The sequence below is a fragment of the Propithecus coquereli genome, unplaced genomic scaffold (assembly GCF_000956105.1).
Source record: "Propithecus coquereli isolate 6110/MARCELLA unplaced genomic scaffold, Pcoq_1.0 Scaffold28, whole genome shotgun sequence".
Classification (NCBI taxonomy): Eukaryota; Metazoa; Chordata; class Mammalia; order Primates; family Indriidae; genus Propithecus; species Propithecus coquereli.
In genome coordinates this window covers 12398014-12422785 of record NW_012148396.1, presented here as the reverse complement: position 1 = coordinate 12422785, position 24772 = coordinate 12398014, and the positions used below count along the sequence as shown (strand labels likewise).

Here is a 24772-nt window from a genome sequence, read left to right as displayed (position 1 = left end):
TGCACTCTAATAGCCTGGATGACAGAGTGAGACCGTGTCATAAGAAAAAAAAAATTATGGTGCATATACACAATGCAACATTATATAGCCACAAAGAACAGTTGAATTGCTTGATATGTACTGTAGATTGAGGTCTGCAGCTGCACACCTAAAAAAGATAAATGAATCCAATGTAAGGATCATTGTAAAAAAAAAATTGTGAAGCCATCACTACAGCTAAGTCACCAGGCACAAAAACTTTTCACTTTCTGCTAAATATCTTTTTTTTTTTTTTTTGAGACAGAGTCTCACTCTGTTGCCCGGGCTAGAATGCTGTGACATTAGCCTAGCTCACAGCAACCTCAAACTCCTGAGCTCAAGTGATTCTCCTGCCTCAACCTCCCAAGTAGCTGGGACGACAGGCACACATCATCATGCCCAGCTAATTTTTTCTATTTTTAGGAGAGATGGGGTCTCACTCTTGCTCAGGCTGATCTTGAACTCCCGACCTCAAGCAATCCTCCTGCCTCAGCCTCCCAGAGTGCAACGATTACAGGCGTGAGCCATCCCACCTGGCCCTTTTTATCTAATATTGAAAATACAGCTTTTATATGGGTGCAGGGTTGGTATAAGAAAGGTATACCTACACACTCTAACGTGATTTGAAAAAAGGTGAAGTCATCATATGACAACTTAAAGCAAAAGGAATGTGAAGGATCTAAAACTGGAGAATTTAATGCTAGTAAAGGATGGTTTGATAATTTTAGAAAGAAGTTTGACTTGAAAAAAATGTCAAGATAACAAGAGAAGCAGATTTTGTCAAACAGGAGGCAGCAGACAAGTTCCAAGACACCAGGCACCATTAAAGAAATCACTGATGAGAAAGAACATCTGCCTGAACAGGTTTTTAATGCAGAGGAAGGTACCCTATTCTTGAAAAAAATACTACAAAGGACATTTGTTAAGAAGAGAAGCAAACGCCAGGATTTCAGGCAGGAAGGGACGGCTAACTATTTTGTGCAAATGCAGTTGGCTTATGATCAGGACTGCCCTTATCTATAAAGCTGCTAACCCCTGACCTTTGAAGGGAAAAGATAAACACCAGCTGCCAGTCTTTTGGTTGTACGACAAGAAGGCCTAGACAACAAGAACCCTTTTTCTGGATTAATTCCATTAATGCTTTGCCCCCAAAGTCAGGAAGTATCTTGCCAATAAGGGACTGTCTTTTAAAATTCTTTTAATATGGGACAATGCCATGAGTTCAACACTGAAGGCATCGAAGTGGTCTACTTGCCTCCAAATACGTCTCTAATTCAGCCTCTAGGTCAAGAGGTTCTAAGGACCTTTAAGGCTCATTACACATGGTACTCTATGGAAAGGATTGTCAATGCTATGGAAGAGAACCCCGACAGACAGAATATCATGAAAGTCTGGACGGATTGTACCATTGGAGATGCCATCTGTGTGGCAGAAAAGGCTGTGAAAACCATTAAGCCCAAAATGACAAATTTCTGCTAGAGAAAACTGTGTTCAGATGTGTGTGACTTCATAGAGTTTATGACAGAGCCAATCAAGTCAATGTTAAAAAAAAAAATCAACTGTATTTCTACATACTGACAATGAACAACTGAAAATTCAAAAAGTCATGCCGGCCTTTAGTGCCAGCTACTCAGGAGGCTGAGGCAGGAGAATCCCTTGAGCCCAGGAGTTCGAGGCTGCAGTGAGCTGTGATTGCACCTGTGAATGGCCACAGCACTCCAGCCTGGGCAACGGAGTGAAACTGTGCCTCGGAAAAAAAAAAAAAAAACAACTACTAAACACAGAAGAAAATCTTCATGACTGATACCAAAGCAGAATCTATAAAAGAAAAATTTGATAAACTGAAATTTGTCAAAATGAGAACTTCTGCTCTTTGAATACACCACTATAGGTTAATGCAACTAAGGCTCACCCCTCAGCAATAGGCACCCCCACCCCAAGCCCTGCCAGCCACTCGAGCCCTCCTCCATGCTCAGAGTAGCTAACCTTTGTCAGGAGCAGGCCAGATCACATCACGGCTGACCAGCCTGCCGAGAATCATACCTCAGCCTTCCACAGGGGCTGTCATGAGCTGCTGTTTCTCAGCCCACCTCACAGCCTGTGGCTTCAGCCCTAGAACCTTTGTCTTGGCTTGTCCCACACCAGCCCCTGCCCTGCCCTCTCCACCACCGGACTTCTACACACCCCTCCAGGGCCCATTCCAGTCACACAGAACATACCAACGTTCCAACAAGAAACTGAATATTCCTGCAGCCCTTTGTTCATGTGATTAATATGGGATCAGCACAAAATGTTAACAGCTGTATGTTCCAGTCTATCTTCTCCATACAGTGAGCAGGCAGAAAGGTTTTGGTTTGTGTCCTTAGTATGCACAGAATTAAACTGTTCATTGAAGGAATAGAATCAAAATCCTCCTGTAAGACTCAATATTACAAAACTGTCAATTTTCTATAATCTATAAATACATAAATCAGGATACTGGAGGGTGCTTGATGAATTGCTTCAAAGTTCATAGGGAATGATGAACAAATAAGAATAGCCAATTAAATTTTGAAAAATATATGAAAAGAAGGGGGATTTGGCCTATATTATGTTAAATTGTATCAAAAGGCTACATTACCGGCCGGGCGCGGTGGCTCACGCCTGTAATCCTAGCTCTCTGGGAGGCTGAGGCGGGCGGATTGTTTGAGCTCAGGAGTTCAAAACCAGCCTGAGCAAGAGCGAGACCCCGTCTCTACTAAAATTAGAAAGAAATTAATTGGACAACTAAAAATATATAGAAAAAATTAGCCAGGCATGGTGGCGCATGCCTGTAGTCCCAGCTACTCGGGAGGCTGAGGCAGTAGGATCGCTTGAGCCCCCGAGTTTGAGGTTGCTATGAGCTAGGCTGACGCCATGGCACTCACTCTAGCCCGGGCAAAAGAGTGAGACTCTGTCTCAACAAAACAAAACAAAACAAAACAAAAACCTAATGGAAGAAGGTGGCAGATAGGGCTGATAGGGTTTTCTCTCCCTACACAGTACACATTTTTGTGTGAATGAAGACACTGCTTCCTCTTCATTCAACCACATTTAGTAAACAACTGCTGGCCACTGCCCTAGGCCCACAGAATCCCTGGCTTGGAGGCTCTCTCCGGCCACAAAAAGATGCGCACAAGTATTACAGCTGCCACACATTAGGGCATGACACAGGTGCTGGGCCACGTGCACTGAGTCTGAAGGGGGTTAGATGGGGGGGTGGGAATTGTGCTGGTCGAACGTGCAGCACCCAGAAGTGATGAGCCAGCCTGCTGGGTCGGGTGTGTGCAGGGAGACTGGAAGGTCATGGAATGCCCCACCCATGCACCGGGTCTAAGGGATTTTGCCTCATAGCACAGGAGCCACAAAATCAACTTCCTGAGTCACCAACAAGAACCTGGGCTGCTGACCCAGAGACATGCAGCTCTGCAGCTCACTGCTCATGATCCACTGAGAACATAATTTCCCAACATGAGCCACGCCAAGCTATGTCACTGGGTGAACATGCAAACCCCCTAAGCCAGGTGGCCCCTCCAGCTCCGTGAAGAAAGTACGTTTCCTGCGACATCCAGCAGTCAGTATTCTCTGAGCACTGGCCAGGAGCTTGCCTGGTGCTCCCACCTGATCAAGCTGTGTGAGCTGCCACAGAGTAACTCAGCTCAGTGAAAGGGGGTTTCGAGGCAGGGCGCTGATCACAGACAGCAGCAATCTTGCTTCTCACCCAAGGGCCTCTGTGGACCCTGGGAAAGAAAACTAAGCACAGACACCTGTTTTCTGACACCTGGGACAATCACAAACTGGAGCAAGCAGATGCCCCACAGGTTCCACCTCTAACACATTGACGTCCCTTAGCAGGCAGCAATCAGCTCTAAGGAGAACGAGAAATACCAAGATGCAGGTCTGAACAAGCCACAGCAGCTGGACATCAGTTTTGAGCTAACAAAGACAGCTTAAACTCGGGTCATTCCACTCTGACACTACAGAGAGACTTGGAAACACCTGCTTACATGGGCCATGACAGCCTGAGGCCTAAGAATAAGATCCTGATGACACAGCATCACCAGGCCCACAGGGCACCCGGATCATACATGCAACCATGTCACAAACATATGCCACAGATAAAATATCCCAAAAACAATGATTCCCAGGTGTCTCCAGCCCTGGCCTCCCCAGCATCTTCATTCAGATGGTCATCGCCACTCAAACCCAACAGCTCTAAAACTCAACTCACCATCTTCACCCCTGACCTGCCACCAGCCCCAGCCTCACTTGCATTCGGCTATCTGGGTTAGCAATCAGCATCTCCCTCCCACACCCTACAGCCCACTCATTTACCACCATCCCCTGTACAGTGGTGTCTGGGGACCAGACCGTCCCCTCAATGTCAGCCCCCACCCAGCCACCAGCTGCCCCCACCAACCGCCACTCCAGCTTACCTCCCCAGGCCCAGCCACTGCTCCTGCTCCCCACACGGGTCCCCTGCCCCCTAGCTTACCCCTGTGCTTATCTCACTGCACTTGAGTTTATGGGTCTGTCCCCTCCCCACCTGAGCCGGCAAAGGGAACCTCTGTAAAGCGTGTAGAACGAGCCCCCTATGTCCCCAGAGCAGCCTCCTCTGACCCCAACACTACACTGCAGCTGCACAAACACCGCAGGAAAACTCGAACCCACATCAGCGGGCCGCCCCTGCTGAGCGCCACCTAGGTCTCACCTTGACTAGAGGCGGGACTCCCAGGCCCTTCCAACTTTATGACACACGCTCTGACCAGTAATCCGCGTGACTCTGGACAAATCACCTTCCTGCTCTCGACAGCCTCCTTTAAATGTCAAAGAGAATACAGAAATTCAGTGGCCCTGGTGCACACCGGCTTAGAACTCTCAGGGTTTAGGCTTAGATTCCCAGAGAGGATGCCTGGTGGTCGGGTGGGACCACCGCGCTCTCCGGGGGGTCAGGCACAGGCTGGGACCACCGCTCTCCCTGGTTGGGGTGGTCAGGCACAGCCCGGACCACCGCGCTCCCCTGGCGGGGAGGGGACAGGCACGGGTTCGGGATCACCGCGCCCCCTGGGGAGGAGAAGACAGGCACCAGACCGGGACCACCGCGCTCCCCGGGCAAGAGGAGGCAAGCACGGGCCAGGGGAACACGCAAGGGCGCCGAGGAGGAATGCGAACCGCAAAGCTCTGGGTCTCCCTTCCGGGTCGTGACGCAGCGCAGCTGGCTCCAGGGCGCCTCAGCTGGAAAGGGGGCGGGCGTCGGCCCCCGCGACGCCCAGGACCATCCCGGCGCTCGCCCGGCGACCTTGGGAGGCGCCCCCTGACTCGGCTTCCCGCGCGGCCCGGCCAAGGGGACGGCCCCTAGGCCCTCTCGCCCAGGTTTCCCCCCAGGGCGCTCCCAAAAGCGCGTCACCGCCCGCCGTTTACCTGAGGAACTCACAGCCACTGCCGCCACAGCCGCCCGCGGCCCGGAGTGGGCGGAGCCGCGTGCGCTGAGCCCGCCCCGCTGCCCTCAGGCCTACCGCGACCCCGCGAGCGGCAATCAGGCTACGCCCCTACGAGATCTCTGCGCTCATTGGTCGCAGGCGTGTTCCTCTCGCTCACTCCACCCGCCCACCGTTCCCAAGCGAGCAGGAGTGCGCAGACTCCGCCTTACGCTCGGCCCCGCCCCTGGCCGCCGCTCGGCCACCGCACCTGGCTGTTGGGGACGAGCGCGGCGGGCCACTGCGCAGGCGCCGGCCCCAGCTCAGCTTCCGCTTCAGACGCACGCGCCCCTGCGATCCCCGCACCCAGACTCCGCCCCCATTCCCGGGGGACGTTAGCTCGTGCGTCGTCACACCCCAAAGCGCACGGAGCAAGCGGGTGCACTCGCCAACCCAAACCTGTCCAGGGGCACACGTCAGGTACGCCTAACCTGGGCACACACCGGCGTATCGTAGTGTCCTATCTCTCACGCACGCACACTGAACACCCAACAGACACCCCAGAGAGCTGGGGCGCGGACCCCTTGGCGCAAGCACACGCACGCGTGCGGCAGGTGCACGTCCAGTCTACTGACAGACCACGGGCACCTAGGCAACCAGGCCCCGCACCCAGGACCTTAGAATCTGGAGCGAGGCAGGTAAAAAGTAAATGGCTAATAAGACAAATTAAAGCTCACGGGAGATTCTGGGAAGGACCCGGCTGGAAGGCGGAAACCACCTGGATGTGTGCACATCGAACAGAAAGGATGGTGTTCACGAAGTGGTTTGCAGCGCTGCCTCCAGGGCAGTGTCGATCGGTTAGATGTGGAAATCCAGCTGCAGGAGGTCCTGGGAGCGCTGGGGCGGTGGTAGCAGGGTGGTGCAGGGGAGGATGCTCGTCTTCCACAGAGAGCGACTTGAGCCTGTCTCTCTGTTGCAGAGGTGGAGCCCAAGAGGGGCAGGACACAGAATGGGACTTTCTGCAGATGGGGGCCTGGCCCAGTAACACTGCCAGGAAGTTGCCCCAGCCCCAGCAGACAGGAACTACTAACAGGGCAAGTTGCCAGGGAAGCAGGAGAGGCCTCTTCCCAGCTCACACCTGCACGACTCATGTGGTGGCTCTCCTGGGCTAATGCCCTGTCCTCCTCCCAGCCTCAGCTGGACTTCCAGCCACAGTAGCCATCTCTTCACCAGACATACAAGTTGCTCAACATCACAATTTTATTTTTCTTTTATTACATTATTAATGCCAATCTCTCTGCCGAAGCAGTAAACTCTGAGAGAAAGGCCTAGATCTGTTTTGCTCCCAAGAGCTTGGCACAAGGTGGTTGCCCAGTTCAGCTTCTTGGATGAATTACGGGCCACAAAGAAGAGAATAATCAAGACTCTGCATCCAAAAACAAGAGAAGAGATTAAAAAAAAAAAAAAAAAACTCTGCAGAGGGAGGGTGGACAGAGTCAATGACCACTCAGATCCCACCTTTCATCACTCAGTCTAACACTCTCTGGCTTCCAGCTGGGTTCTCGCCCTGGTGGGAGCTGGGAGGGAGAGAAGGGGTACAGCTGGGGATATGGGCTCCCAGCCTTGGCAGCAGTACTTTAGTGACACAGCCCCCATGGCTAGGATCACGTGGCTCCAGCTCTAGAGACAGCTCCTTGCAGCCACCCACCTTCAACGGGCTTCATCTTGTGCCTTGTGCTTCTCCAGCCCTTCTAATGCTTGCAGAACCAATGCCAAGTTAACCCCCCTCTGCTTGAATTACCTGGAGCAGTTTCTCTTTTCCTAACTCCCAGGTCAGCCACAAACCAGTTAGTTTGTTCTTATTTTCCATATTCCAGGCAATTTGCCAGACAAGGGCTGTGGGTGAGAAGGGAATATCAAACAAAGCCTTGCTCTCAAGAAACCCACAGTCAAGAGGGATGAGAAAATGGTCTTGCCAGTTGAAGCCATCCTATTCTGAGGCCTTCACTACAACGAGCACACCACATCTGCCCCTGGATCTCAGCAGAGAAGAATCTAAGTCCCCAGACACTCACTGGGCCTTTACCAAGCTCCAGGCCCTTGTAGACACTCCCAGGACAGCTGCCCATTAGACAGTCCCACCCTCCAGGCCCACAGCTACTGTGCTGTCCAGCTCACAGCAGAGACTACACATTTGGGCCTGGGCTCTGCCACCACTTGGCCTCAATTTCATCATCTGTAAAACAGTATTGCTCAGACTTGAAACCTGGATGTGAATGCCCCACATGGGATGGGTACCTCAGTGTGTTCTATGAACAGGAGTAGGACTGCTACAGGTGGGAGTTGTAGCTAGTGTGACTGCTTAGAATGGCACCTGGCACACAGTCAGTGCTCAGTCGATGTTAGCCCCTACTCCTGGCAGCAACAGTGTTCTCAGAGGACTCTGAGGGCCAGAGAAGAGAAGGGCACTGTTGGCTTCTGTCTCTTGGAGCTGTAGGATCTGAGGTGGGCCCAGGCCTGGGGCCCTTGCTTGCCCTGTGGTTTGTGATGGAGTCTACAGAGAACTCCAGGTGGGAGGCTCCCTGCAGTAGGCCCGGCCTGGGCAGGAGAAGCTTCAGGCTCTACTGCGGGAGGCCAGAAGGTGGGAGGCTCCCTGCCCTCCTGGCCAAGCCTCTAGTAGAGGCCTGGGCACTCTATCCGAGGATGAGGGGTACAGTTGCAACAGTGGCTGACAAGTACTATATCCCTTTTCCCCTTCCTAATGGCTTAGCAAGCTGGCCTTCTGCCTTTGCCCCCTGCCCCCTCCTCAGTTTCTTTCAAGGCCTTTTGTGTTCTAGCCACATCCTGAGTGGTCCTCAGAGGGCTCATCCTGGCTGCAGCCCTTGCAGGAGGTTCTCATCCCATGGAGAGTGGGCCCCATGCAGGACAGGACTGGTCCTGAAAAATGTCCTCAGACATCGGAGTGGGCAGGTCCTGGGGCACAAGAGGACCCCCCTTTGAGAGCACAATGCAGGTATAGCACTAGAATCCCCATTCTAGAATTTGCCTCTTTTTCCCCAGCGCCTGCCTCCTGACACCCAACCTTCATGGAACAGGTGTGTGAGTGCAAGGATAACAGGTACCTGCTTTCCTCCAAGATCAGCTCCGGGGCCTTCTCCAAGGTCTACCTGGCCTATGCCATACACAAGTGCATGCAGCACAACCCCAAGCTGTCCTGGGACTTGCAGGGCAAGCGCCACACCATGGTGAGGCAGCTGCCTCCTTCCTCCTCCTAGTGGGTTCCAGTGCCCCCAGCCTGGCCCCACAGGACCCTCCCTGTCCTAAACCCACTCAGGTACTTTCCAGCTGCCCCCTCTGCCTCCACCATGGGCTTCTTTGGTCCCACTTCCAGTTCCCAAACCCCTTAAGTGCTTGGGACAGGAGGGTGGGGGAGCTCAGGAATAAGTACAAAGGACAGGGGGCTGTGCCTGCACACACTGGCACCTTCCACCCACACAGGTGGCTATCAAGATCATCTCCACAGCCAAGGCCTCATGGAGTTGTCCTGCAAGTTCCTGCCCTGTGAGTTCTCTTCACTCAACACTACCTGAAAGCACCCAAATGTGGTAGGTTGCAGCCTCAACACAGCCTGTCCTCACCCCTTCCTATCCCCCAAGGCTAGCCTTCTACCAAGGGACCTCCCTTTGGCCCTTAGGCTGGGACCCAACCCCACCCCAAGAGCCCAGCAGTCCCAGCACACCCTGGGACCCTCCTCAAGGTGATGGTAGGTGGGCGGGTCAGCAGGTGCAGCTGTACAAGACCTATCATAGCAGCCAGCACTCCTACCTGGTGCTGCAACTGGTGGCTGCAGGCAACCTACTGAAGCACATCAACACTGTATGGGACCACCACTGCTGCCCAGGGCTGGAGGAGAAGACCCACAGGCTTCTGGCAGCTGGTCAGTGTCGTGGCCCACTGCCACAGCGCTGGTATTGTGTACCAGTGAGGGTGCCACCTGGCCCACCCACATGCATGAAGAGGCCCACTTGAGCCCAGGCCAGTCCCACCTCCCCTTTCCCACGCAGGGACCTGAAGTGTGAGCACATCCTGCTGGATGAGTGAGGCTTTCTAAAGCTGACTGGTGAGCCCCTAGCCCCACACACAGCACCCCGATGCCCCACAGCCACCCCTTCAGACCCACACCCTCCTGAGCCCCTGCCCTGAGACCGCTGCCCTTACTCACTGCTGCCTCCCTGCATGTCTTACGCAGATTTGGGTTTCCCCAACTGCACAGGGCTCAAGAACTCCCTGCCGAGCACCTTTTGCAGCTCTGTGGCCTACATGGCCCAGAGGTCCTCCTGAGCAAGAGGTATAGTGGGAGCAGGCCAACCTGTGGAGCCTGTGAGTACTGCCCTGGGGGCCAGGGTAGGGTAGGGAGGGGCCTCAGCCTGAGGAGCCCATGCCCTGGGGCATTATCCTCTCTGCCATGGTGACTGGGAAGCTGCCCTTCAAGGAGTGCCAGCCCCACTGCATGCTGTACCTGATGCACCATGGCCCCACCTTCCAGCCAGGTCTGTCCCCAGTTGCGTACTACAGTCTGTCCCTGTGTCCCTCCCAAGTGCCAGCAGAAGCCTGGAGAGTGGGCAGTGAGAGACCTGGGCTCCAAGAAGGGTCATCCAACATGGTGGGGAGACTGATCCAGTATCCTCCCCAATCCAGGCTGGGAAACATTTGGTACATGCACCTCAGTGATGGTGACAGGTGATGGGGAAGTCAGGGGCAGGGGCAAGACCTGATTCAGAAGGGTTCAAGAAAAGCAGTGGCTCCACCCAACCCAAACCTGAGCTCTGCACTAGCCTAGCCCAGGGCAAGCCACCTTGCCTTTGAGTGCCTCAGTCTCCCCATTTGTGATTGTCCTGAGGACTTAAAGGGGCCACCCTCTAAGCTGCCAGCATTGTTGGCAGCGATGTCCAGGGGCACTGGAAGGTGGGCTGCAGCCATGAGCCCTTGCCCACACAGTGCCAGGACCTGATCTGGGGGTTGCTCCAGCCGTACCCAGGCACATGCTTGGGCCTGCAGCAAGTGGCTGTGTACCACTAGATGCTCCCTACAGTGCACACACTCTCCTACACGGTACTTGGTGCCTCCCCAGGTGTGGTGTGGCCCATGGGGTGAACAATTGGGTGACAGGTGGTTCCTCTGCACTCTGACCCCACTGCAATCCCCTGCAGAGAAGTGGGTGGAGTCCAAACTCCCAGCATCCCCAGAGGATGTAGAACCTTGCACAGGCTTGGAGTCCCCCAAGCTCATCCTACAGCTGCAGTGCCCCCACCCACAAGGTGTCCCCAGGAACGCCCTTGGCCCCAGGCTCAGGCCCCTGGAGGCCCACCCCAGAAGAGGTGTGGGTTCTGCTGGGCTGGAGCTCCAGAGTACACCCAGATAGCCACTGCCATTGTGCCCCAGGTCTGCCATCAGGAATATGCCTGGGCACTCCCTGGTCTACTGAGGGTGGGTGGGGCAAGGCCAAATAAAGCATCTATTCTATAGCGCCCAGGGTGCAATGTCTTAGTGCCAAGACAGGGCAGATGGCCTCCAGGGGCCTTGCCAGGCTGAGGTTCTGCCACTACCTTGTGGGGCTCCTGGTCAAGGAAAAACACCAGTCCATACGCCTGCCCAGAGGGCCAGAGCTTTAATGGGGGCAAGTTAGAGGGGACCATGGAGGGGAGATGCCTGGCACCCAGTGAAGCACCCAGCCATGGCAGAACACAAGGTGGAGTGGGCCTCCAATTTGCAGGGGCATGGGATGGGACACTGTGAAGTCTCAGGAAGATAAGCCGAGCTCCTTCACTGAGGTCCGAGGGGCTGGGGAGGGCCTGTTGGCAAGAGGGAGCTAGCACTAAGGAGCCCAGTGCAAAAGGTAGCAGTGAGGTCTGACAGGAGGCTCAGGAAGAGAACACGGCGGGGCTTGCCAACCACAGAACGGGGGAAGCACACACACGGAGCCAGGGGAAAAGCAGACAGGCTCCAGGGCCCATAGCGGGCTCCACTGGGGCAAGGGGCCACGCTACAGGTACATCTGGGAGGCTCTCTGCAGAGGTAGGCAAAGCTAGGGAAGAGCAGCCAAGGCTCAAGGAAGCTGCCCAGGGAAGTGGCCTAGCCAGAGGGGCTGGGGAAAAACCAATGCAAGCCAAGATGGGGAAATAGGAGGCATGGTCCTACGTAAACCCCAGAACCCAGGTGTGGCTGGGTCAGCCCTCTGAGGCAGGGGGAGCTGAGGGCCCAGGGGTTGGGGCTGACAGCAGGGGCACTGCCTACACAAAGGCACCCACCTACACCCAGACCCTGCAGGGCCCTCAGGAGTGGGGCTCCACCGGCCATCACCTACCATCTCCTCCTCGCATGGGGGCAGGTGAGTCACAACCTGAATTCTTGCTAATACCAACATGGCATAGGGCTGGAGTGCTGTCAACCCTCCAAAGTTCACTGGGCATTTGCCTTAGAACCCTCAGATGGACAGGAGCCTGAGTGTAGCTCTGCTTCTCCACACCGCACAGCCAGAGGGCCCTATAGGAAGACCTGGCCTGAGAAGCCTGGCAAAGGTGGGCCTGGAGGTGGTATCAGGCTGCAGGGGCCTCAAGTGGGTGCAGCCTTCTTGCCCCACAGCTCTGGGGCCAGCTCCTGCTGCTCTTGCTCCAGCTGCTCCTGGCGGTCCAGCTGCTGCAGCTGCTGTTCCACATCCTCAGGCACCTGCACCTCCAGCAGGTTTTCCATGCCACACTCAGGCTCATCCCCAATAAGCACCTGCTGGCAGAGGAGGCAATGAGCAGCTGACAGGTGATGGGCACCCCTTTCCCAGCCTCTCTACCCTGCACCCACCTGGATGAGCTTCTCACAAGTTGCTTGCACATCAGGCTGTGGCTCCCACCTATGCAGCTCTCTAAGGATCAGATAGGCTCCCTGGTCTCGTATCTGCTGCCGACCTGGTGCTGTGGCTGTCAGCTGGGGAGATGGAAGAGATCACCCAGATGTCAGTGAGCTCGTGTATGTATCGGGGGTGGCATTAATGTGGGAGGACTCCTGCTCACCAGCATGATGGCTTCAATAAGCATCTTGCGGATGTCGGCATCAGGCTCTCGCTGCTTGTCTGGCGGCAGGTACTGCAGATCAACAGGCAAACCTGGGGGCAAGTGTGAGGACCACTGGGTCCCTGAGCTGAGCAGCTGGGCCAGGCTCTGCCTGTGTAAGCCCCATCTGTGCTCAGCAACTCCCTGCTGGAAGCTTTCAGAAAGGGCCTGGGACCTGGAAACCTCCTCCTCCTCCTCCCACTGGCTTCCCTCCTGGCCAGCCAACCCTGAGGCTCCACGTTAGCCACTCACGTTCCATCTCTTCCTCGGAGAAATCCTCAGGCCCAGCCAGAGGCAGCAGCAAGAAAGGGAGAATGTCTACCTCCGGTCCCAGCAACCACTGGTGGTGTCCTGGGCGGTGGGAAGGTAGGAAGACAAGAATGGGGGGTGGCCCCGGGCGATGGCCAAGAGGAGCCAGTCTTGTCCCCACCCCCACAATGCCCCAACCCACCACCACTCACGGTGCTCGAAGCAGCAATTCCGCAGCGTCCCCACCACCCCGCCCCTGCGCACCGAGGAGTCTGGATACTGGGTCAGGGGCAGCAGCCGCTGGACCACGCACCTGTTGCAAGGAGTCACTCAGTGTCGCCCCTGCTCACCTGCATGCCCTACCTCCCACCCGCGCGGCGCCCTGGGCTTCACCTGTCGGGGTCCAGCAGGAAGGCACGCGCTGCAGGCCGCTGGCTGAGGTTGGACAGCAGTGGCCCCAGGTAGTGCAGGGGTGCGCGGGCGTTGTAGCCAGGCGTGCAGAGCGCATGCACCAGCTGCTCCAGGCCCGGGGCCCCCGGCTCTGCGGCCGCCAGCACAGCCATCAGCGCGGCACATGGCACTGGCTCGCGGCTGAGGTTGGCCAGCGCGGCGGCCGCCTCCTCGGCCCAGGGCCACTGCGGGTCCAACGCGCGGCCCAGCAGGCAGGCAGGCAGCCTAGGGTCGGCCGCCAGCATCTGCTCGTGCAGGCCGGGGTCGGCGGCCAAGTTCACGAGCGCGAGGGCGGCGTCGCGGCCCGGGGCCAGCTCGGCCAGTGCCCGCAGCAGCGCCGGCTGCCCTGCCAGCAGCGCGCGGCCGGGCCCGGAACCGGTCAGGGCCAGCACGTGCCGCGCCGCCGCCGCCTGCAGGTCCGCCCGCGCCCCCGGCGCCAGGAAGGGCAACAGCTTGGCGGCCGCCACCTCCGGGCCTGGCCCCGGGCCTCCCGGCGAGCCCGCCTCGGCCTCCCCGGCGCCGCCACCAGCCCCGGCCTCCCTCATGCCTCAGCCAGTCTCCCCTGCGCCGCCGCCTTCCGCTGGGCTCCTAGCGGCGCCGATCGGGCTGCGGCCGCGCCCACCAGAGAGACGAAGAGCCGCGGCGGCCAATCCAAGGCTGCGGACTCGACGCAGGGGCAAGGACGGATGCGGAGAGGCGGAGCCAGACCGGCGCGGGGACCTGGAGGCGGGGCGGAGGCGGGGCGGAGGCGGAGCTCCGTGGCCCAGGCCTGGCTCGCTAGGCTTCCCGGCGGCCTTCGCGCGTCGTGCGGTCCCCGCAGGCCCGGGTTAGTGACTAGCTAGCTGTGTGAAGGTGTGGCCCGGGGTCCTCCTGGAAGGTAGCCACCCAGGAGCTCGGCGCTGAGGGCCCCAGAGCGAGACCTGAGGGGCGGCCTTGGACAGGCCCGTGGGCATCTCAGAGCGGGTAGATCTGGGGCATTTGTCAGGACTTACTCAGGCGCAAGTGACAAAAACCCATCTCACTGACTTGCACGAAAGAATATTGGTTAATGGGTCCATATGACATGGAAGTTTGTTGGGAGACTGGCTTCTGGAGCCCTGTGCTGTCTACCCTACCCCCCTCCCTCAACCCCCCACCCCCGCATCACCTGCTTTTCTGTGATTCCATATCGTTTTCACCTGCCGCAGGCAGCTGGCAGAGAAGGGCACTGGCTCTCCCAGCTCCATGGTCCTCGCAGAAGACAGTTTCTTCTAGTGTCGGAGTTTGTCCCAGGGAAGGACGCCATTCGGTTCTTCATGTATCCCTTCACTGGCCTAATCACTGTGGGAGAAGCAGCAACCTTCTAGGAACACACGAACTTGGAAGGAAGGGAGGGCAGATGAAGGCACTCCAACATTTTTGGGGCACCTGCCATCTGCCAGGCTGGCTGCTCATAATACATAAGGCCAAGGTCTTTCTGGCCTTAGGGTCTTTGCACTTACTGTCTCCTCTGCCTGGAATGCTCTTTCCCTAGCTGTGCACAAGGCTGGCAACTTAACTGTCAGAGCTGTCATTCCTGGGCAACTACGTGAAGGAGAGACTCAGCTCCTCCACCCCCCATGGCTGCTCAGTTTCTGTCCACTTCCTTCAAGGTAACAGTGCTCGGAGAAGGGTAATAGAATTTAAGCTTCAGGGTTCCTTTCTCGCATGTGTCCTTTACAAAGCTGCCTTAAAAGCAAACAATGTCCCCAGCATAGTGTCCCCATGTTCATATGGTTTTGCAGAATTTGCAAAAGTGGGATGTAGCAGACATCATTGGCGCCAAAACCACTAGGATGGCTGTAATCAAAAAGACAGGGTAAACAGCTGTTGATGACAATGTACAGAAATTGGACCCCTCCTATACTGCTGGGGGGACTGTAAAATGGTGCAGCCACTGTGGAAAACATTTTGTCAGCTCCTTTAAAAGTTAAACAGAGTTACCATATACCTAACAATTCCACTATTAGGTATAGACTCAAGAGAAATTAAAATTGGAAACATACATCCACACAGAAACATAAATGTGTATAAGTAGAATTATTCATAATAGCCAAAAGGTGGAAACAACCCAAATATCCATCAACTAATGAATGTGATAAATCCATACAAAGAATATTATTCAGCTATAAAAAGGAATGAAGTCCTGACATATACTACAACCAACATGGATGGACCCCAAAAACTTAATATGAAAGAAGCAAGTCACAAGAAAACCATATGTTGTATGATTCCATTTATAAGACATTTCCAGGACATACCCAGTGGCTCATACCTGTAATCCCAGCACTTTTGGAGGCCAAAGCAGCAGGACTGCTTGAAGCTAGGAGTTCAAGACCAGCCTGGGAAACATAGCAAGATCTAATCCCTACCAAAAAAAAAAAAAAAAATTAGCTGGGTGTGGTGGTGCCCGCCTGTAGTCCCAGCTACTTGGGAGGCTGAGGCAGGAGGATCACTTGAGCCCAGGAGTTTGAGGTTGCTGTGAGCTAGGCTAACGCCACAGCACTCTAGCCTGGGTGACAAAGTGAGACCCTGTCTCATCAAAAAATAAAAAAAATAAAAAAGACATTTCCAGAATAGACGAATCCATAGAGACAGAAGGTAAGTTAATGGTTGTCAAGGGCCAAGGAAGGGTGGGATGAGGGAGTAGGTGTGACTGTTAGTGGGTGCTATGGACTGAACTGTGTCCCTCTAAAATTCATATGTTGAAGTCCTAACTCCCAGTGTGACTGTATTTGGAGAGGAGATAATTAAATAAGGAGATCATTAAGGTTAAATGAAGTCATAAGGGTGGTGAGGGAAAAATGCAGGTTCTCCACCATATAACACAGCAGTCCCGACCTTTTTTGGCATGAGAGATTGGTTTCATGGAAGACAATTTTTCCATGGGGGTGGGGGTAGGGGAGGCAGAGCTCAGGCAGTGATGCTAGCGATGGGAGCAGTTATAAATACAGATGAAGCTCTAGCTCACTGCTCACCTCCTGCTGTGCGCCCCCCCCCCTAAGTTTCAAGACAATTTTTCCACGGACGGGGTGGAGACCAGTGTGAAGCTCTATGGCCCGTCCCTAACAAGCCGCAGGTCAGCAGGCCCGGGGGTTGAGGACCGCAGACATAACAGACACTGTGCTAGCCTGGAGTGCTTAGTGAAACTGTTACAAAGTAGACTAGGCAGGTACCAAGATAATTACTGGGCCTGGGAAAAGTGCCCAGCACTTTTCTTGTCCTGAATTGGCCAGCTCAAACTGGCCCTGACTGCTTTAGAGCTGCTTTGATTATGCTATGATGCCCTTTAGCTAATTGTAATACTAAAATCCCTGCCTAGGGGAAAATTATAATATTATTAACATAAACATGGCTTGCATGATATATGATGATGGTTTTGCACCTGTGTGATTTGTTTCACCATGAACAAGCGAAGATACAGTGCAAAAAAATAACTTTGCTTTATTCACTGGGAAGAGATTTAAGGCAAGACCACAGGGTGGGCAGATTTTGCATGCAAGAAGCTCCTGTGTGGCTGGGCACGGTGGCTCATGCCTGTAATCCCAGCACTCTAGGAGGCCGAGGCGGGCAGATCGTTTGAGCTCGGGAGTTCGAGACCAGTCTGAGTAAGAGCGAGACCCCGTCTCTACTAAAAAAAAAAAAGTAGAAAGAAATTAGCTGGACAACTAAAAATATATATAGAAAAAATTAGCCGGGCATGGTGGCGCATGCCTATAATCCCAGCTACTAAGGAGGCTGAGACAGGAGGATCACTTGAGCCCAGGAGTTTGAGGTTGCTGTGAGCTAGGCTGATGCCATGGCACTCTAGCCTAGGCAACAAAGTGAGACTCTGTCTCAAAAAAAAAAAAAAAGAAAGAAAAAAAGAAGCTCCTGTGGAAGAAATTCCTGGGCCGCCCAGGAGCAAGCATCCTGGTAAGTAACCTCTAATAAACTCATCTAACTCGCAGAGCTGGACTTGTCAGAGTCATTCCTTGGTCTTTGGTTCTCTCTCAGTTTTAGGGTAGTTTTTCTATACTGTCGTGGGATTTTCCTGAACCAGGTGTGGCCCTGATATGATACAATTAGTGTCTTTATAAGCAGAGATACCAGAGTGCTCGTGGGCGCTCTTCCCACCATGTGAGGACACAGTGTGAAGACAATTGTCTGTAAGCCAAGAAGAGAACAATCACCCAAAACCAAGTCAGTACCTTGGTCTAAACTCCCAGCCTTCAAAACTGAGAAAATAAATTTCTGTTATTTAAGCTACCCAGTCTATGGTATTTTGTATGACAATCCAAGCAGACTATGCCAATGGGCACAGGCTTGTTTTTTTAAATGTTGAAAACGTTCTAGGCCAGGTGTGGTGGCTCATGTCTGTAATCCTAGCACTCTGGGAGGCCGAAGTGGGAGGATCGCTTGAGGTCAAGAGTTGAAGACCAGCCTGAGCAAGAGTGAGACCCCATCTCTACTAAAAAAATAGAAAGAAATTGGCCAAACAACTAAAAATAGAAAAAATTAGCCGGACACTGTGGCACACGCCTGTAGTCCCAGCTACTCGGGAGGCTGAGGCAGGAGGATTGTTTGAGCCCGGGAGTTTGAGGTTGCCATGAGCTAGGCTGATGCCACGGCACTTTAGCCCAGGCAACAGAGCAAGACTCTGTCTCAAAAAAAAAAAAGTTCTCAATTAGGTTGTGGCGGTAATTGCACAACTGTGAATATAATAAAAACAATTGAAATGTACACTTTGAATGGGTGAATTGTACATAAGTTTATCTCAAAGCTGTTAAAAACAGGGCACCCATGTGACATTTGGGACATACTTAAAAAGATTTGTTGTTTATCTGAAATTCAAATGTAACTGGGCATCCTGTGTTTTATCTGGGTGCCCCGTTTGCAGCCTGTTGTCTCTCAGGCTCAACCACCAGCACACAGACACCCTCTGTCTAGGAAAGAGAATGACTGCAGAAAAAGACCTTCCCAAATACTGAGGACCTTCCCATGCTTCTAGCCAACTCAATCAACCAATGTCATTAATGAATGTGAACAAAAAACATCAAGAATCACTAAATATTAAGCACACCGGAAGCATATACTTACTCCCAGAGGGAACACAGTACATGAAGAAAAGAACTTTTAAAGAATTCTAATTATTATAGTATGCTCTGAAAACTCCAGAAGATATTCCATCCATAAACAAAATCAGATGTCATGATAAAAGAGCAATTGGGGGAAAAAGATTTATTGAACACTGAAATAGTGATTGCTGAATTTAGAACCAAAAGGAGAATGAACATGGCTGAAGATTGAATTAGTGGTTGGGAAGTTAAAGTTGAAAGTATATCCACATGGGCCAGGTGTGGTCGCTCAGACCTGTAATCCTAGCACTTTGGGAGGCCAAGGCAGGAGGATCATTTGAGGTCAGGACTTTGAGAACAACCTGAGCAAGAATGAGACCCAGGCTCTACTAAAAATAGAAAAAATTAGCTGGGCATGGTGGTATGTGCCTGTAGTCCCAGCTACCGGGGAGGCTGAGGCAGGAGGATCACTTGAGCCCACGAGTTTGAGGTTGCAGTGAGCTATCATGATGCCACTGCACTCCAACAACGGAGCAAGACTCTATCTCCAAAAAAAAAGAAAAGGAAAGAAAGTATATCCAAATGAAAAACAAAATAAGACAAAGATGAATAATAGGATAGGAAAGTTAGGAAACATTGAGGAGTTCCAGGAAATCTAATCTCTCTCTAATAGGCGAGAAAAAAACTCAATGTATGGAAAGGAATAATCAAATAATTAGGAAACACCTTTCTCTTCTAGCCATGTAGTAGAATATTCTGAAAAACCTTACTACAAAGATCTAGAAATGCAAGAGTAGAAACCAGAAACATCATTTTAAATATATATAAGAAAGTCAAGGAAACCTCAAAGGCTCAAAATGAATGGAAAGTGCAGTGAATTCTTACAATGTTATGTTGCCTTGGCATCGTTTATTCATTTATTTATGAGACAGGGTCTTGCTCTGTCGTCAAGGCTAGAGTGTAGTGGCATCATCATAGCTCACTGTGGCATCCAGCTCCTGGGCTCAATTGATCCTCCTGTCTCCGCCTCCCAAAGTACTGGGTTATAAGTGCGAGCCACCATGCTGACTAATTTTGAATATAAATTGGACTTTCTTATACCAAAAGCAGGAATGAGTCACCCTTGACACAGATTCTATTTTTTTATCTCCTCCAGTTCTTCAATATGGTTGATCCAGATATCTGGCTTAGAGAACCACTTCCTGGTAACCACCTACTTGACCTGACCCACTGAGCACCACATTCCAGTTGGATATGCCACAATGGCCACCTCTTGGTCACAGCATGACCTCAGAGGCCTTATGCCTGCTTGCTCTAAACCCACCAATTAGAGTTCCCTGTGGGTAGGCTGGTGCAGTGGCTCATGCCTGTGGTCCCAGCACTTTGGAAGGCTGAGGCAGGAGGATCACTTGAGCCCAGGAGTCTGAGGCTGCAGTGAGCTATGGTTGCACCACTGCACTCCAGCCTGGGTGGCAGAGTGAGACCCTGTGTCAGAAAACAAAAAAATTCCCCATGGGAAACCTGCTTGGATAACTAATGCCCAAACTCCAACAGAGGCTTTGACCTGTGGGTCCTTCTCTTGCTCTTCCTCCCCACCTACTGGTGGAACATTCATGTGCTGGATGGCTCCCACTTCCCACTGGCCCCATGAGGTGTGCTGCCCTCTTCTCTCTGCCACCTGCAAGTAACAAATATGTTTTGCTTTCTAGAAGTGAAATCACCAGAAGAGATCTTTCTGTTTATCTAAGCCTGATGAGGTTTTCCTTGATCCTTGACTACCAAATAGTTCATTTGTTGAAGCAATATTATACTTTTTTGTATTCTATTGATATATAATATACATATTTTGGGGGTACACGTGATATTTTGATACATGTATACAATGCGTAATTATCAAATTGGGGTAATTGGGGTATCCATCACCTCAAACATTTATCTTTGTGTTGGGAACATTTGTCAATTCTTCTAGCTATTTTGAAATATACAATTATTGTTAACTATAATTTCCCGACTATCCTATCAAATACTGGGCACCAGTCACAACCTGATGCATAGGAACTGTTATTTCATGTGTTTTGTTGAGTTGCCTCACTGCATCTCACCTGACCAACATACACAAATCAAACTTCTTTCCAGGTCTTGGTAAGGAATAAACTGGACACAGGTCAAACAAGAGCCACAAGAGCATCTGACAGAATAAACAAGTCTCCTGTGAGAGGGACACCTGGTCACAGATGGGACGCTTAGGCATTGGGCTGTCTGCCAGCATAAAGAAATATCCCGTGAAAGGCACATTATAAACATCCGCAATCAAATCCCTGTAATCTTCTCAGGGCATTGCTAGAATGTATAGCCACTGTCAGGAAAGATAATTCAAGACTAAATTAGGAAAAAAAACCACACAACGGAAAGCTGGAGTTAGCAAGGTGAGTCAAGGCTCCAGTGGGAACCGGGCCACCACGTAGGTGATATGATGGTGTATATGTACAGTTTTCAAATAATACTAAATGAGCCGCAATATACCTGACATGCTGGTTGTGAAAGCCCTCATTTCTGGTGCACCAGAAACCACCCACTGTGCCCCTCCCACTATATGCCACCCTCTTCCTCCCTCCCAGAGAGAACCACCATGCTGAATTTTGTAGTATTTATTTCCCAGCTTTTCTTATAATTTTATCCTCTGAGTGTGTATCTCTAAAATAATTAGTTTCTTCTGTAACTTTATGTGAATTAAGTTATTCTGGGTATATGCTTTTAAGGCCATGATTTCACTCAAGATTATGTTTGTGAGCCATGATTTTTATTGCTGTGTAGTATTCCACTGCATGAATAAACCACCATGTGTATTGTTAGGTCAGAGCCAAGAGGGAGACACACAAAGCCTCAGGTGTGGCAAAATGCTGTTTATTTGAACATCCGGGTGCAGATGGGTGGAGGCAGAAAAGAGCATCCACACCAGGAAGTGGGGGAGAGCCTTGGGTTTTATAGAGGGGTTTTCTGGGGGGAGTAGAGCACCTGGGCTAGAACAGCTGCTGTAATAATTTCTTTTCAAACAACTAGTTCCTGGGACCCCTGATGAGTGTCATCCTTACCAGGAGGGATAAGGAATGCAAGTTTCTGCCTTGCATTTCATTCCTTTATCTCCCTAGGGGTCTGGCAAAGGCTACGTGCCTAATATATATATCCATTTCAGTGTTTCTGGACATTAGGATTGTTACCAGTTTTTCTATTATGAAAAATGCTACTAAGGCCAAGCTCGGTGGATCATGCCTGTAATGCTAGCACTCTGGGAGGCTGAGGTGGGAGGATCGCTTGAGGCCAGGAGTTCATGACCAGCCTGAGCAAGACCAAGACCCCGTCTCTACTAAAAATGGAAAAATTAACCGGGTGTGGTGGTGCACACCTGTGGTCCCAGCTACTCAGGAGGCTGAGGCAGGAGGATGGCTTGAGCCCAAGAGTTTGTAGTGAGCTATGATGATGCCACTGTACTCTAGACCAGATGACAGAGCAAACTCTGTCTCAAAAAAACAAAAACGAATGCTACTAAGAACATTTTTTTAATGTCTCCTGGTGTACACATGCAAGAGTGTCTCCAGAATCAGGGCTATGCACTTGTTGGTTATGCCAGACAATTTTCCACAAGAGTTGCACCAATTTACCTTCTGCACTGACTTCTGACACTAACTACCAGAGTTAGGCCAAACTTCACAGGTTGAGGGGACGTCTTCTCCAAGACTGCCCTCCCTTCAGACACCAGCCACAAGTTTGGGGGTCCCCAGAGCCACCCTCATTCCAACAAAATGGCTATAAATCCAAGGGTCCCCACTATTCTCTCAGTTTTGATAATTCACTAGAATAACTCACAGAACTCAGAAAAGCGTTGTATTTACAATTAAGCTTTTTATAGCAAAAAAGGAGACATACTAGAACAGCCAAAAGAAGAGCTGTGCAGGGCAAAGTCTGGGAAGACCCTCACTGCAAAGCCTGTGTCCTGTCCTGTAGAGTCGGGGCACATTGCCCTCCCCGCACAGCGGGGCATGACAGTGCAAGTCAGGGTGCTCGCTGAGCTGTGTTCAGCTTTTCTGTGGGGTACTAACATACAGGCAGGATTTACTGACACATCAGCTGCATGACTGGGCTCAACCTCCAGCCCCTCCCCTCTTTCTGGCCATCTGAGTCCCTCATTAGTGTCAACTGCCAGGGCCTACCATAAATAACAAAGACACTCCTATCTGAGAAACTCCAGGGACTTAGAGGCCAACTCCATGAACTAGGGACAAAGGCCAGAGATAGATCAGAGTTCCCTTCGCTTCTCATCATACACACCGCATTCTGAGGGGCATGAGGAGATATTCCATTGTGGTTTTGATTTGAATTTCCTTGATTACTAATGAGGCTGAACTTCTTTTACATTCATTTATTACTTTTTTTTAAGATAAGGTCTTGTTCTGTCACCCAGGCTGGAGTGCAGTGGCGTGATCATAGCTCACTATAGCCTCAAACTCTTGGGCTCAAGCAATCCTGCTACCTCACTCAGCCTCCTGAGTAGCTGAGACTGCAGGTGTGTGCCATGCCTGGCTAATATTTTTATTTTCGTAGAGACAGTGTCTCACTATATTGTCCAGTATGGTCTCAAACTCATGGCCTTAAGCAACTTCTCGCACCTCAACTTCCCAAAGTGCTGGCATTACAGGCGTGAGCCACCACATCCACCCAGCCTTAACGGTTTTTCGATCGTTTGGGTTTCCTTGTCAGTATAAGCCTTTGCTCTTTTTTTCCAGAGTTGTTTGCCTTGTTCTGATTGATTCCGAGAATGTTTAAAATATAATCAGAATATGAATTCTTTGCAAAATACATGTGTTGCAAACATCTTCCAGATTTTGGCTTTTTTTTTCATGTTCTTTTTGGTATTCTTTGAGGAACAGAAGTTTTAAAACAGTCAAATTTATCACTTTCCCTTTATAGTGTGTGGTTGGGTTTCTGTTGTTTGTATTATGTGTAAGAAATCTCTCCTAACCTGAAGTCATAAAGATATTCTACTACATCATCATCTTAAAATTTTATAGTTTTGCTTTTTAGCATTTAGGCCTTTAATCTGCCTAGTATTGAAATTTGTGCATATATAGTATAAGAAAGGAGTCAAATTTCATTTTTTCCCATATGGACAACCAGTTCTTCCCGGTCCTATTTATTGAGAAAGCTGTCTTTTTCCTAATAATCACTAGAACCTCCTCAGTCATGTATTAAATAACCATGTAGTTGGGCCTGTTGTCCACATTTTATACACTATTCCCAGACACAGTCTACAGAGGCTATCCTGGACTGGCCTCCTACACTGGCCCAAGCAGACCTGACGGGCCAGAATGGAGTCACTTGTGCTAAGTGCCGTGTAATCAAACTGAACTTAAAACAGGCCAGTTTTCCTGAAAACAGAAGATTCCAGCCAACCTGAGTCAGCACAATAAGGAAGTCCCCTCTGTTTTTAACCCGAGTAAGGAAAATAACTTTGGGATGATGAACCTGCTTTCTGTTCCCTATTTCTGGTTCCTTCAGCCCTTTCCTGTATAGGAAGCCACGTCCTCTGCTGGGATCCTGGGAACACTCATTCTGTTTAATAGAATGAGGTGTTGCCCGATTCTAGAATCAAAAATAAAAGCCAGTTGAGATCTTTAATCTAAATTTCTTATAATTTTGTCTGTTGATATTCCCTTGGCCTGGATGTTTATCCATGAACCAACAGCACTCGTGTGTCCTGGTGTCTTATAGAGGAAGCTTCCCTACTTGCTATTCCTCCCAAGAGTAGTCTGGCTGGTCTTTACTCTGTATTTCATAAACATTTTAGAATCAGTTTGTCAAGTTATATGAAAACATGTGTTCACAACTTCTTGAATTTTGGTTGAGACTGCTTGAATTAATAGGTCCATATGGGAGAAATTAACGTTTTTATGATGTTGAGTTTTCGAGCCATATTAAAGGCCTTCTTTAACATTTCACACTTTTCCTTGTATGTACAGGTCTCACATATCTTTAATTAGATAATTCCTCAATACTTGATATTTATGATATTGTTATAAATGTATTTAAAATGCTTCTGGGGCCGGGCGCGGTGGCTCACCCCTGTAATCCTAGCACTCTGGGAGGCTGAGGCGGGTAGATGATTTGAGCTCAGGAGTTTGAGACCTGCCTGAGCAAGAGCAAGACCCCATCTCTACTAAAAAAACAGAAATAAATTGGCTGAACAACTAAAAATAGAAAAAATTAGCCAGGCATGGTGGCACGTGCCTGTAGTCCCAGATACTCGGGAGGCTGAGGCAGAAGGATTGCTTGAGTCCAGGAGTTTGAGGTTACTCTGAGCTAGGCTGATGCCACGGCACTCTAGCTCAGGCAAGAGAATGAGACTCTGTCTCAAAAAAATAAATAAATAAAATAAAATAAAATGCTT

The 24772-nt window shown here is 51.1% G+C and overlaps 2 protein-coding genes and 1 pseudogene across 9 annotated transcripts in view; 1 reads left to right on the top strand and 2 right to left on the bottom strand.

Moving 5' to 3' along the window:
- The window catches only part of MROH1 (maestro heat-like repeat family member 1), a 70387-nt gene extending 65543 nt beyond the window's left edge, over positions 1-4844 (bottom strand). For all 8 annotated transcript variants that reach the window (XM_012648064.1, XM_012648065.1, XM_012648068.1 and 5 more), the window contains exon 1: positions 4748-4844. The gene's annotated coding sequence lies outside the window, so the exon portion shown is untranslated. The remainder of the gene's footprint in view (positions 1-4747) is intronic.
- A 3695-nt stretch (positions 4845-8539) lies between these two features.
- On the top strand, positions 8540-10607 carry LOC105813318 (annotated as a pseudogene).
- A 539-nt stretch (positions 10608-11146) lies between these two features.
- Positions 11147-13800, bottom strand: HGH1 (HGH1 homolog (S. cerevisiae)). The gene is made up of 6 exons (XM_012647959.1): positions 13199-13800; positions 13018-13118; positions 12809-12907; positions 12518-12609; positions 12309-12431; positions 11147-12233 (listed from the first exon to the last, which is right to left on the bottom strand). The coding sequence occupies exons 1-6, from the start codon at positions 13798-13800 to the stop codon at positions 12066-12068; spliced, it is 1185 nt and encodes a 394-aa protein (XP_012503413.1). The 3' UTR covers positions 11147-12065.
- Between the last annotated feature and the right edge of the window lie 10972 nt (positions 13801-24772).

Excerpts from the sequence above, each read along its gene's own strand:
- HGH1 (XM_012647959.1), bottom strand. The coding sequence starts at position 13,800 with ATGAGGGAGGCCGGGGCTGGTGGCGGCGCCGGGGAGGCCGAGGCGGGC. Across the intron at positions 13,119-13,198 it reads TTCCTGCTGGACCCCGACAG|GTGCGTGGTCCAGCGGCTGC; the intron begins GTGAAGCCCAGG and ends TCCTTGCAACAG. Across the intron at positions 12,432-12,517 it reads TTATTGAAGCCATCATGCTG|CTGACAGCCACAGCACCAGG; the intron begins GTGAGCAGGAGT and ends CCATCTCCCCAG.